This window comes from Channa argus, chromosome 16, assembly GCF_033026475.1.
Source record: "Channa argus isolate prfri chromosome 16, Channa argus male v1.0, whole genome shotgun sequence".
Classification (NCBI taxonomy): domain Eukaryota; kingdom Metazoa; phylum Chordata; class Actinopteri; order Anabantiformes; family Channidae; genus Channa; species Channa argus.
In genome coordinates this window covers 7,903,093-7,915,342 of record NC_090212.1, presented here as the reverse complement: position 1 = coordinate 7,915,342, position 12,250 = coordinate 7,903,093, and the positions used below count along the sequence as shown (strand labels likewise).

The 12,250-nt window shown below is 38.3% G+C and overlaps 1 protein-coding gene across 5 annotated transcripts in view; it reads right to left on the bottom strand.

Annotated features, from left to right (window-relative positions):
- Nucleotides 1-12,250, bottom strand: part of arhgef10 (Rho guanine nucleotide exchange factor (GEF) 10) — a 49,364-nt gene that overhangs the window by 12,384 nt on the left and 24,730 nt on the right. For 4 of the 5 annotated variants that reach the window (XR_010910970.1, XM_067478668.1, XM_067478667.1 and 1 more), the window contains 8 exons: nucleotides 11,610-11,794; nucleotides 6,397-6,512; nucleotides 5,367-5,494; nucleotides 3,906-4,006; nucleotides 3,642-3,763; nucleotides 1,884-1,970; nucleotides 1,286-1,509; nucleotides 926-1,083 (listed from right to left, as the gene is read on the bottom strand). Coding sequence is in view for 4 of the 5 variants with exons in the window: in XM_067478668.1 (XP_067334769.1) it covers nucleotides 926-1,083; nucleotides 1,286-1,509; nucleotides 1,884-1,970; nucleotides 3,642-3,763; nucleotides 3,906-4,006; nucleotides 5,367-5,494; nucleotides 6,397-6,512; nucleotides 11,610-11,794 (1,121 nt within the window). In the remaining variant the exon portion in view is untranslated. The remainder of the gene's footprint in view (nucleotides 1-925; nucleotides 1,084-1,285; nucleotides 1,510-1,883; nucleotides 1,971-3,641; nucleotides 3,764-3,905; nucleotides 4,007-5,366; nucleotides 5,495-6,396; nucleotides 6,513-11,609; nucleotides 11,795-12,250) is intronic. The other variant, XM_067478669.1, reaches the window with a different exon arrangement.

Below are 12,250 nucleotides of genomic sequence, written 5' to 3'. Positions count from 1 at the left end.
ATGATGGCATCACAGGATAATGATACCCATACTTAAGTTTGACAACCAATGATCACAAGGATTTTGCTTTCTAGTGTTTTAAAACGTACTTAACTTGCCCACATCATGTGACACAGCAAAAAAATAAATAAATAAAAAAAAAACAGACAAAGAAAAAGAAACGGAATGGAGGACAAGTATCTGAGACAAGTATCTGAGAGGCACTAAAACAGAGAATGTTAAAGACTGTGGGAAGTGTGCAGACTAGATCTATGACTGTGTCTATGCACTTATGGGAGGGAGGACATTAAATAGGTCACCGCTAGAGTTGCTTCTCCCAGACAAACTGAGCAAGCAAGAAACAGAACCTTAACACAAAACAGAGAAGACCCCTGACCCTGAGCCACACAGTGAAGGTCTGAATTACACACTAATAGTGAGTCAAGTGAAAAAAAAAAAGCAGTTTGTAAAGAAAGCAGAAAAACCTCTCAAATTTAGAGTTTACCAAATATTTAGCTGTGTGAATTTAGCTCCAAACACTTTAGCATTTTGAGATTATCTGTCTGTAGCTGGAAAAAGTCACTAAATATGTCACTAGTCGGGTTTGATAATTAATGCGAGCAGAAGGGTGTTAAAGGTTTCTAAGATTAACAACAAAGCAGTCAGTTTGATTCATGCACACGGTCAATTATGTTCAAAACTTACAAAATTAAGTTCTAGTGCAGACTAAATATCTGAATAAACAATGTCAGCCTACACACAAAATGGAATTCACTTAATGAATGCATTTCTGTTTTCCCAAAAACTGTTATCTAACCTTGTAATTGCCTTAATTACATCTATTTAGGAGATTCAACAAACATCACATAGACATATTTCTGAGAATATAACACAAGAGATATACAAATCACAAGTCTACTCCCTCACTACACACCCACAAACACACCTTGGGATCTGGAGTAGACTGCCACAGAGCCGCTCACCAGGCCAGCATACAGACAGTGCTTCTTATAGACAAGGCTGGTGACAGTGGACTTGTCTGGGGTGAAGAAATGCTGGAGGCGGACTTTCTTGGACCGCTGGCTGCTCTTGTATACAATGATGCTGAAATACAGATATTTACCATTTATATATGCATAATTAAAATAATGTCTCTAGTTTAAAAAAAAACAACAACATATAGTAGGGTGTGGATTCAGCTAATTTTAAGTGTTTTACAAGAACATCTAAAGTTACTTGTAGATATTTTAAGTCATTAATGAATTGCAAAGTCACTTTTGTGAGAAGACCATGTAATTATCTGTACCTGCCATCCTCCATGCCCAGACAGACACTAGGATTATCACTGGCCTTCGATGGAGGATTGTTCGTGTCGGGGACTGTCTCACCATTCTCCTGAGGTTTCTCAGCTGGCACATAGGACATGCAGAGGATACGAGACTCTACATTGAAACACTCCGTCACCTTAGGGCTGGAGTTCTGCATGGCCACTATAGCTATCTGACCCATCTGATTAGTGCAACTTGCAACCTGAACAGAGATGTAACAGATTATGTTTTAGGATTTATTTGTAAATTTGAGTAGCTTTTTTACTCTTGGACAAGTATTCCAGTTCTGTCTGAAAATCCTTCTGAAAAAATGAAATGAAGAGATACCCCGCCATGACATATTCAGCTACTGCAAATTACTTCTAATATTATCATTAGAAAACATTAAATGTCCCTAAATAAAACAAAGTACAATTACATTAGCAAGTGCACATAAAAAAATCACTACTACCCCAGAATTAGTTCCTACTTTAAATTCAGTTCCGTTAGGTTACATAATTGTGTTTAGTCATTATCCCCGTTTGGAATGTACACTAATATAATGCTTCTGTTCTGGATAAAAAAAAAATGTCCCACCCAGATACATCCATGGCCCACAACAGGAGAGTCTGCTGTGCTCTCTGTGCTGATGTGGGGCTCTGGGTTATGAACAGCACACTCCACCTGTCACAGAATAGAAAGTATAGGTTTAAAGAAAGATGTCATGTGTGTATTTGCATCAAGTTGTAGGAATTTGATAGAACAGGTTTTATTAGCGCCCAGCTGTTACATAACGTGAAGGTAAAAATTTCACAGATCTGTCTCAGTTGCATTAAAGCATGCAGTCTAAATTAGTGAAGTCAGCCCTGTGCCCCTTGACATCGGTCATTTTTCTACTCTGTAAGTAATGACAGAGTTTCTGTATTGACAGAGTGACTACTGCTTAGCAGGATCTAAAATAAGTTCATAGTCTAAAAAGAAAAAGGCCCGTATGGGGATCAAACCACAACCTGGCCACAGAATGCATGTGGCAGCTATTTTCACCCCAGTTGGTCTGACAGTGGTTGTTACATATTAACATGGCAAAGTCGTTTCATTCACAAATAAGTATTCAGTCAAAATGAAAGACAGAAAATAGTTTACTGTAATTTCCTTCTTTTAGTATAGAAAGTATGTCAGCTCAACAGCTGTTTTGTATCATCAATACATCCATCCATTATCTGTAACTGCTTATCTTCTTTTGGGCCACAGTGGGGCTGAAGCCTATCCCAGCTGTCACTGGGTGAGAGGCAAGGTATAAACTGGACAGGTTGCCAATTTATCTCAGGGCCAACACAGAAAGAAATACACACAGACAACCATTCACATTCCCACCTACGGGCAATTTAGAGTCACCAATTAACCTCTTTGAACTGTGGGAGGAAACCGGAGGAAACCCACGCAAGCATTGGGAAAACAGCCACAGTGGCCTGGGGATGCAAAAACAATCTAGATGTGAGGGGGCAGCGCTAACTCCACTACTGTGTTGCCCCTGTTTTAGATCATATGAGATACTAATCATTTAATGTCATTATAACGTGCCACTTAAAAGTAAGTTTGTAAGATGACCGATATTAAACTGGTCATGTGTCTGTGCTCTAATGTGACATTTTTTAAAAACTCATTAAACACTGCTGGGACTCATCCCCACGCCCACAATAGAGCTATTTTTTGCAGGGAGAAGTGTGACATAAGGGAGTCATGGCTCCACACAGCAAAAACAAGAAAGAAACACATTCCCGCAGAAATACAGAAACTCACACAGTGGTTATAAGGCAGATGAAGACAAGGCAATTGTATCAATTGAGTTAACATGCTCCCTGGTGCTTTAATCCACTTGGTCAGTTAATCCCATTAGACAATGCTAAAGTTTTATGTGTCTGTCTCTACTATAACAAGCATCCATCCTCAAACACTCTGGCCTGTATAGGGATCAAGCCTGCAATGTTTGCATTATTAACCTAGCACTGTGTTCTGACCTGCTAATCATAACAAGCCACATACAGGGAAGAGTTTGGCATTTGTGAGACACAGTCAGGCACGCACAGACTGAAATGAGAGACAACTGATTTAGGATAACATTAATGACAACTCTAGTTACAGATATGTTTCATATGCTATGACCTACATTAATATGGACACAAGCAGGGCTCTAATTTCCACACACACAGTCAACACAGGCAAATTAGTACCCTATAAAGGGATCTAGCCCACAACATGGGATCTACCAGTGGAATACTCTAACCAACTTAATCGGCCCATATCTACCAGATGACTTCATTATGTTCCTCATTATGGTAAAGGAAAAGGTCTCACCTTAAACTCTTGTAGCTTTGACATGACTACAGGCATATGCCGGAGCAAAAGAGGATGCTTTTGCTTTTTGATCTGATTGCCATCATCCTCTGCAAAGAACCAGCCCTGCAGATTATCCTCCTCTGATACAAAAAAGTAATAAGATTTGTAATGAGATTTGATAATATGTATTTATTAACCAACCACCATCCAACATTGTTCAATCTATATAAAGAACTGTGCAAATGACAGAGCGCAAATACAAAGCTTGGCAGTGCACTGTACCTAGAGCAAGCTTTGCCATCTGCAAGTTACTGATCCATGACTGTTTGATGGCTGGGCTGAGAGTATTGAACACTGCACTGAAGTAAGTGGGTTTACCCGACCTGGAGGAAACAGAGATGGAAAAAACAAAACACAAATTACAAGAAAAATAAAAGACAATCCTATCTTCTAATGATGTTACATATGTAGAAGACAAATAAATGATCGCTGCATTTCAGACGATTTTTTCGTGCCACTACAGTAGATTCCCTCAATATTTTTTCAATCTTTTAGTTTTTTGTAGGGCACAATGAGGTAACGGGCAGAATGGTAACTGCTGTATTTTGATGCGTTCTATTCCTTATAAACAAAAGATACAGAAGAAGTAACTGTGTTATGGAACTCTGTTTTACTATGGAAAAATCATCACTCAGAACATTGAAAAAAGCACTTCAATTGGAATAAATGAATTAAACTTTCAATGGAAGTGTTTCCGATCAAAGACACTTTAACAGGAATGTACTGAATGAATTATGTATTGTGAAATATGTCAAGACTTTCACAACCATAGGCCAGAATTTGCATTAAAATGTCTCTCTCTAACCAGTCATGTTAATGTTTGAATATTATTGCAGACACACCAGTTCACTGACTAGTTTCACAGTAAAACACTCAATACGATCAAATGAACTGAGCCTAATTTAGATTGAATCTCAGCAGAAGGGGGCCCATAAGTTTGTCCAATCGATGCTGACTGACAAGATAGATAGTGACAGAAATTCAATAGAAGTCAATGTCAATTATCCCTTCTCTCATCGCTCATCGTGTGTGCATCTGTTGTGTGTGTGTGTTTGGGGGCTGGTTCCTGTCTGAACAGCATCACTCCTGTCACTGGTTGATGGTGAAGAGTGTTATGTTTTGCAACTGAGGGATCAGGGGAGGAATGAGAGAGGCACAGCTGTGTTTCCAAACATACCCATGGATAATCTCACCAGCTAAATGCTGCTGGGATTAGAAACACAGTGAGGAAGTGAATGAGAGACAAGCAAAAACAGTTATGCTGTGTGTGAGTGTGAATGTGAAAAGCCAAAACAAGGTGCACCCTTGGGGAACACTGTGGAGATATAATAGGGTGTGTAAATGTGTGGTATGAACATTTATGTTCAGCAACAGCTGTAGCACTGGGTAGAATTGGGTTGCAAACACCCATGCACACTCCCTCCCAGGAGATTCATCCTTCAGATTAGAGCTGATGAACATAGTTGGTTATGCAAATATGTTCCAACTCTCTCTTCTAACACTATAGTCATATAGGGGTCATATTGAGGGAATAGTATGAGAAAGCATGTTAGAAGGTGATACAGATAAAACTGGGATAAAAATGACACGTTGAGGGATGAGGATTTAAACCGAGATTATTAAAATATTGAATGTGCTGTCTGTATGAAAGACCAAATGAAGCAGAAAAAGTGTGCAACAGACTTGTCTTGTTTGCCAGGCAGCTGGAGTTGGATCCTACACCGGTCACCTGCCCTAATCTCTTCTTCCTTCTTCAGAATCAGCTTCTGCAGGCCTGACACCCAGTCCTGGGCCACAGTGGGGTTTACATTCTATATACAACAGGGAAGTCGGGAAAGGGACAATGAGTAATGAATTATAATTACTTATCCTTACTAATATTATATTGACAATATATCTATAGGTTCCAAAATGAACTAACCTGAAAAGTGTAGTTTATCAGTATACAGTAATATATAGGATATATTATTACATTTTGTGAAAATGCTTTGTAGTGTACAGCTCACATATTTTAGTCCTGCCTCATCACCCTCCCCATCAATCTGTCCCTCCCTCCAACTCTGGGACACATGTCTCTCTGAGAGCTGCTTTTTTATTCTGCCTCCACTCTGGTTCTGACAGACCCACCAGGACAGCACAAACACAGACTCACACACTCGAGATGTGCTCTGCATTCCCAACCTCCATCCCCACAGCATAGACGAGCTTGTGTGTGTGTGTGTGTTAGTGTGTGTGTGTGTGTGTGTGTGTGTGTATGTTGTCACCGGATATGGCAGGGTAGAGTGGTGCAAAACAAAACTTAAGAGACTTCTGGTTTCTCAGATACAAATTGAGCATGCTGGCACATTCCACAGCTTAAATGTTTTACTGTTCTATTTTTGTACAGACATTTTAAAATTCCTATTAGAAACACTGGAGGAACAGCTGTTTATATCAGCCATTGTAAAGCTTAATATTAATAAAGACAATTAATATTCCAAAAGATTCCATATTTAATCAAACCATAGTCTCAAATTCAAATTCATAGAAAGATAGATTGATAGTTCCTTCTTAGCCTTAGTCCTAGACTTTGAGTTTATTACGTTTTTCACTTTATTTTGAATCTCTGGTGTTTAGTGTGATGAAATATAATGAAATAAAATTTTTATGTGCTATTTAATCAAACTTCCAAAGGAAAAAGCTCTATTGTATCACAGGGTCAGTCATTCAGTACCTGGTAGTTTCCTTTGAGGCTGCTGATCATGTTGGATATCTGGTTAACCAAGCTGAGGTCATGGATTAGGTTTTGCAGATCTTGGTACAACTGACCGGGGCCCATGTACAGTTTGTCTATAAGGAAAAAAGAGTAAAAGAGTAAAACTTTTCTAAAACATTTTAAAAATTGGCAATCACACAACTGTTACAACCCAAATAGTGCAATAAATATGAAGCTACGCTGGTCCTTTACACATGAAGAGCTGAAATGTAATTGTTAAAATGTTTTACCTGAGTTCATTCCAGATAGTTTTTTAAACTTATAAACCACAGTAACATAAAAAAACATTCCCATAAAAAAATTGCAGAACTCATATCATGCCAGGACTAAAAAACATGTACAAAAGTAAACAGTAAAGTAAACAGTACCATAGATCCATCCATCCTTTTCCTACAGGGAGTGGTGACAGTGTTTTCTCCACTGTGCTCATTCACTCACAGGAAAAATACTGTATACTTTCAGAGGCCACACATCTAAATATTGTGTTTGTTTTTGCTTGTTAACATACTTTGTATTTCAGACCTGTTTTCCTTTGCATAGCTACTGTACATATTTTGCAGTGGGTAGGCAAATAGGTATTTCAATTTTCAACCGTTTAGGAAACATCAGAGAGTGAAGGGGCCTGCTAGTTTGACAATTTTGCTAAAGGAAAAGTTAATAACATTGCAGAACTCTTTCAAATTAAAACTGTAGATATTCTAATTGTATATAGTACATTCTCTTCATCTACAAGTGGGCAACAAAGAGTTAAGCTGCATCCGAGTCTCGCTGAACTGCATCAAGCTCTATTTGCTTCTGCTCTTACATTTTTTCCCCCCCTTTCTTCCCTCTCCTCTTCCTCGTCTTCTTCAACAATAGTCAGCAAGTCTGGTGCTGCAATTCCATGGCAACCTAGTCCAGTCCTCTACTGAAAATCTCACCGACTGTGCATTTAAGAGAAACTTTGCCTTTGTTTGTGCATCACTAGTTGTCACATTTGTATGAGGTCTTTGAGAGAATCAATCTGAAATGTCCCCCTTTAGAGTTTGTGAACAAGCGATTGCTTGCAGTCTGAGAAATTTGTTATGTAAAGCAACCCTGCATGGAAAGGCACACACTTAACACAGCAGGCCTACAGTAATAGTTTCACTGATATTTTCCTGGTCAGTGCCCACCTATTGTATTGCATTTCATGTCAGTGGATCAAAACAGCCAACCTACAGGTTTATTTATTTACAACTGGTAATAAGAACAATCAAGCAATAATTCTCGATGTGTGTTATGCACTTGTGTCATTCGGATCTAGTTCCTTTTCTAAAGGAGCTTTATTCAATTTTCATGGCTCATCTGTTTGAGCAAAGGCTTAAACACAGTGGCTTGAAACTAGGTGAGGAAACACAAGGTCCCCTCCGTGCCTAGTGTATCATATTATAAGGAAATTCACCTACAGGTGTTCATTTAAAGTCTTAATCATAATCATCATAATTAGTATTAATTTTCGTTTGTTTCTTATGGTTTTTGTAGAATTTAGCTTTTTTAAATATAAACAATATATTTATTCTGTCTTTATTTCTGTTTTAGCTAATTTATCTGAATGTATGATGAGTTTTCTCATGTTATTAAGAAATAATAAATACACTATCTATCTATATCTATATATATCTATATCATCCATCTATATATCTATATCTATATATAGATATACCATGTTTTTAGCCTTAGTATGTATACTCCTACCTTGTACGTTTCTTCCCCCCTAACTGTCATTTCTCTTATGTATAATTCTACCTTTTCTGCTTATCCTCACTAAGGATTCCTCTTCAATCCTCCAATCCCGATGCACTGTCACAAGCAAACATACACTGTACACAGGTAACCCATGTCTTGTCTTTTTGTCGTATCTCGCTTATCTCTTGTTATGCTGTAATTTGAACAGTTTTTTTGTGCTGAATAAAAAAATACTAATACTGTATAAAATTTGAGATTGTGATTTGAGATTATGACAAGCTTGCATGTAGTGTATTATGGGGGTCTGTGCTAGCTTTGCAGTATATATCTTCCTTATATATATTTCCTCCTTATGACCACAAAAAGAAACTTGAAATGATATCTTAAAACTCTACACCCATTTCTACCATTAATGAATTGACCATTCCCACAGACTAGACTGGCACTGTGTAACCCATTTCAACCCAGATCCAACATCTTGAATAGCTCTTTGTGTCAGTGCCAAATGCTGTGTGAGTTTTTGAGTTTTTTTTTTTACAAAACAGGCCTGGGAACATCTTCAGAAGCAGACCAGTCATCCCAGCAATTACACACTTCCTACAAACAAACAATATATCTACAAATTACATATTGGCTTTGAGAGCAGCAGGAAGCCCAACTTGAATGACTAGTCTACTTGGTGGTCTGATTACTATGCAGCATAGAGAAGAGATGAACTAAGCAGAGAGACATGCAAAAAGGTGACATCATGTGTTGGAGTCTCTTTTCATTGCCTTTTACCAGACTGGTGACTGAGCAGCTTTGGCTGAACACAACAGACTGAGAAGCAATAGTTTCCACTTGTTAAAAATTCCTGGACAATGCACATATTTATATGTGCAGACACACACACACACACACACACACACCTAAGGATGGCTTGGAAATAATTAAATCAGAGTGAAAGAATGTTATCGTTGTGGATTTGCAGTAATCCAGTCTCATCAAGGGAATTAAAAGTTATTTTAGAAGCACTGTGGTCAGTCCATAATGTCACCATCTCAAATTAATAACTATTTTTAAGACTCAAACTTTCTATTGAGACCCATATGGCCTTCCTCAGGCATTTAGGAAGTGTGTGGACAATCATGTTGACTTAAGATAAGGCTGTGAACCTGTCAGCTTTCAAAAACCCTACAGACAGACCAGATGTTAGTTGGGTCTGTCTGTGCCATCTGTTGCGTACACTCATGCAATGGTTGGACTGTTTATATACAGCATCTTAACGAAGAGGACAGGTTGCCTGGCAGGAGATGAGCTCAGAAGAGAAGCACCAAATGTGGCTTTTGTGGAAATAGTGATAAAAAGCAGGAAGGACAAACTATATGGGCCAATGGAAGAGGAAAAATGTAGCAGTTCACACTGAAAAGTAAAGAAGAAATGAGATAATGAGTGTGTAAGCACAAACAATTCATATATGCCATCTATCTGCTGTCAAATTCTGCCACCTACATAGCCAGTTCACATAGCAGGGTGACAAAAACAATGGCAAGAGCCTTAGCTCATTTAATCTACTGTTATTCTTGAATTAGTCAAGAAATGTGTCATGGCTATTAATGAATAAAATGAACAGTTTTTCTAATTTAACATAGCTAATAAGCAATATGTGTGCGCCACAAATTGCCAGAGGATTTATCGATAAATAAACTTTACACTGTGACACCTGGCAGCAAAACACTTATAAGCCTTATATAACAGAATTATAGATGTTAAATTAGATGGTGAAGACTGGGAGGCAGCACAAAGGAGACTGGATGAGCTCAGTAACAGGTATTTCAGCCCACTACCATTGGACACTGAAAGAGAGAGGCTTTGAACCCAGCTTAAATACATTAAAAACATGAATTATACTATTATGCAGTTCTGTGACCACAAAAGCCATAAACCATCTTTATACCTCTTGTTTGTCTGATCTGGGCCTAACAGGAAGGAACCCAGTGGAAAAACTGAAACCACTGGATTCGGGAGCCTGCAAACCAGAAGCTGAAGAAATAAATGTCCATAAATGTCCTGCATGAAACTACTACGTGTTTATTTATGAATTCATAATGTGGGAGACTAATTCTGTTTAACTCTATAACTCAATTTGTTCAATCAAGACACTTGCATTACAGCTTTTTTTGTAAGGCTGCAGTTAATAGAGACACAGATACACATTCTTTATGATTTGTGAACTTCATTTTTGGGCTCATTCAGTTAAGTCAGAAAACTGTGCAATCACTGACAAATACATACTAGCTGAAAAGCATTTCTAGTGTTATTCTCTGTCAAATATTTAACCGATTAATCTGGGGCTGTTATGGCAAAAGCTCACTAATCTCATCTATTCTGTATGTGAATAAATCGGCATTTGGTGATTCTCACTTGATCAGAAGAGAAACTATCTGACCGTTTTACTGCAGAGTTACAAACACTACTGATGCATATAACTCAAAATAACATTGAAAAATGACACATAAAACGCCTCAGTTAATTTTAGCTGTGGTGTCATTAAATCTCTTTGTGACATTTACAACATTAATCTAAACTGTTGAGGTAGCTTAGATTTAACTTTTAACTTTCTCTGTGTTTCTCTTTTAGTCTACATCTCACTGTCACCTGACTACTGTGCTGGTCTTTAATCAGTTTCTCTCTTTCTTCCCTTTTAACATGTTGCATTAAGAGTTTCTCCTCCTTTCTTTTTTCTCCTTAATAATCCTTAAATCACTCTCTGACAATATCAAATATCTCTGATTTAATAACCTGACATCACAGATCACCTGGCTTGCACCTGTTTAGCATTTATGAGATGTATTACAACAGGTCTGGAGTTAGATTTTGAGGTTTTCAAAGTAGATTCAACTACAAAGCAACACAAGTGATACATGCAATGGTGAAAACACATGATGTAAAACAATTAACAACTTGAGGCTCATAACTCACCATTTACTTTGTGGCCTTTCATTAGATATGTTTGTGTTTTAGATTGAGTTCTAATCTCTGATCCCTGATTGACTAGGTTCCAGTGACACTTGCTACTGCACTGTAGCATTAGCAGTGAAATGTTTCCATAATCACTTACTTCGGTGGGGGTGCCTTAGTATCCATTCTATTGAGACTATTATCGATGGTGGTTTTGATATTTTTGGAATGAATCCACATCCCTCTACTGTCCACCACACAGGGAACAGTTATAGTGCCATTAGGTCGCTGCATAAACACAAGCAGACAACTGTCAATAGCAGTTGGTGGCTCAAGTCCCCACTGCCTGTGGGATCAGTTCTCAGTTCTCAAGTGCTCGGCACTGTCAAATTAGCTCAACAAACTAACTTAAATCTGTTGCCTCAACCAGAACATTTGTCCCTGATTTACAGAGAGAAACAGCAGCACCGTAATAGCTGCTGTTTCTCTCTGTTAATAGCATAATGTAACATTGAGGTTCGTACTTGGCTTTGCGTTGATGACCACCTTCTCCCCAGAATGAGGTGCTGGGTAGCGGCTATTCTCGGACATGTCCTCACTGGATCCAAACTCTAGCACCTCCACAAAGCTCAAAGGTACGCTCCACTTAAGAAGGAACTTTTGGTCCAAGGCGGTATTGCCACTAGCACTGCTACTGCCATCCTGACACCTGACACAACAAAAAGAAGAGATGTAGAATATGTAACAAATACACTCTGATTTACATTGTTAGCATTTTGTTTGTGGAGAATTGGTCTATCTTCTGCTCTGTGTGAGGAGAAGGGTTGAGTGTAAGACATTAGAGAGGTGCAAAAAGAGAAAAATCAACATCACTATCAGTGGATGATGCCATGTGAGTTAGAAGAGTTAAATGTTACTCATCTAGAAAACCAAATGTGGTAAAAAGTCAGCATACATTTCCCAGAGGCGGTATGTGGTGACCACATGGTTACAATTACAGGAGAGAAACTGAAAAGCCTAGGACTGGGGCCCTCCATAACTCTTGGTTATACGGTATAGCAAACCACTGTGGGTCCAAATGCAGTGACAGAAAGTGGCCAAGAGTCACCAATTACATTTTAAGATTTGTTCTGGTAAGAAATCCTTGTAATTAATATTCACTTAC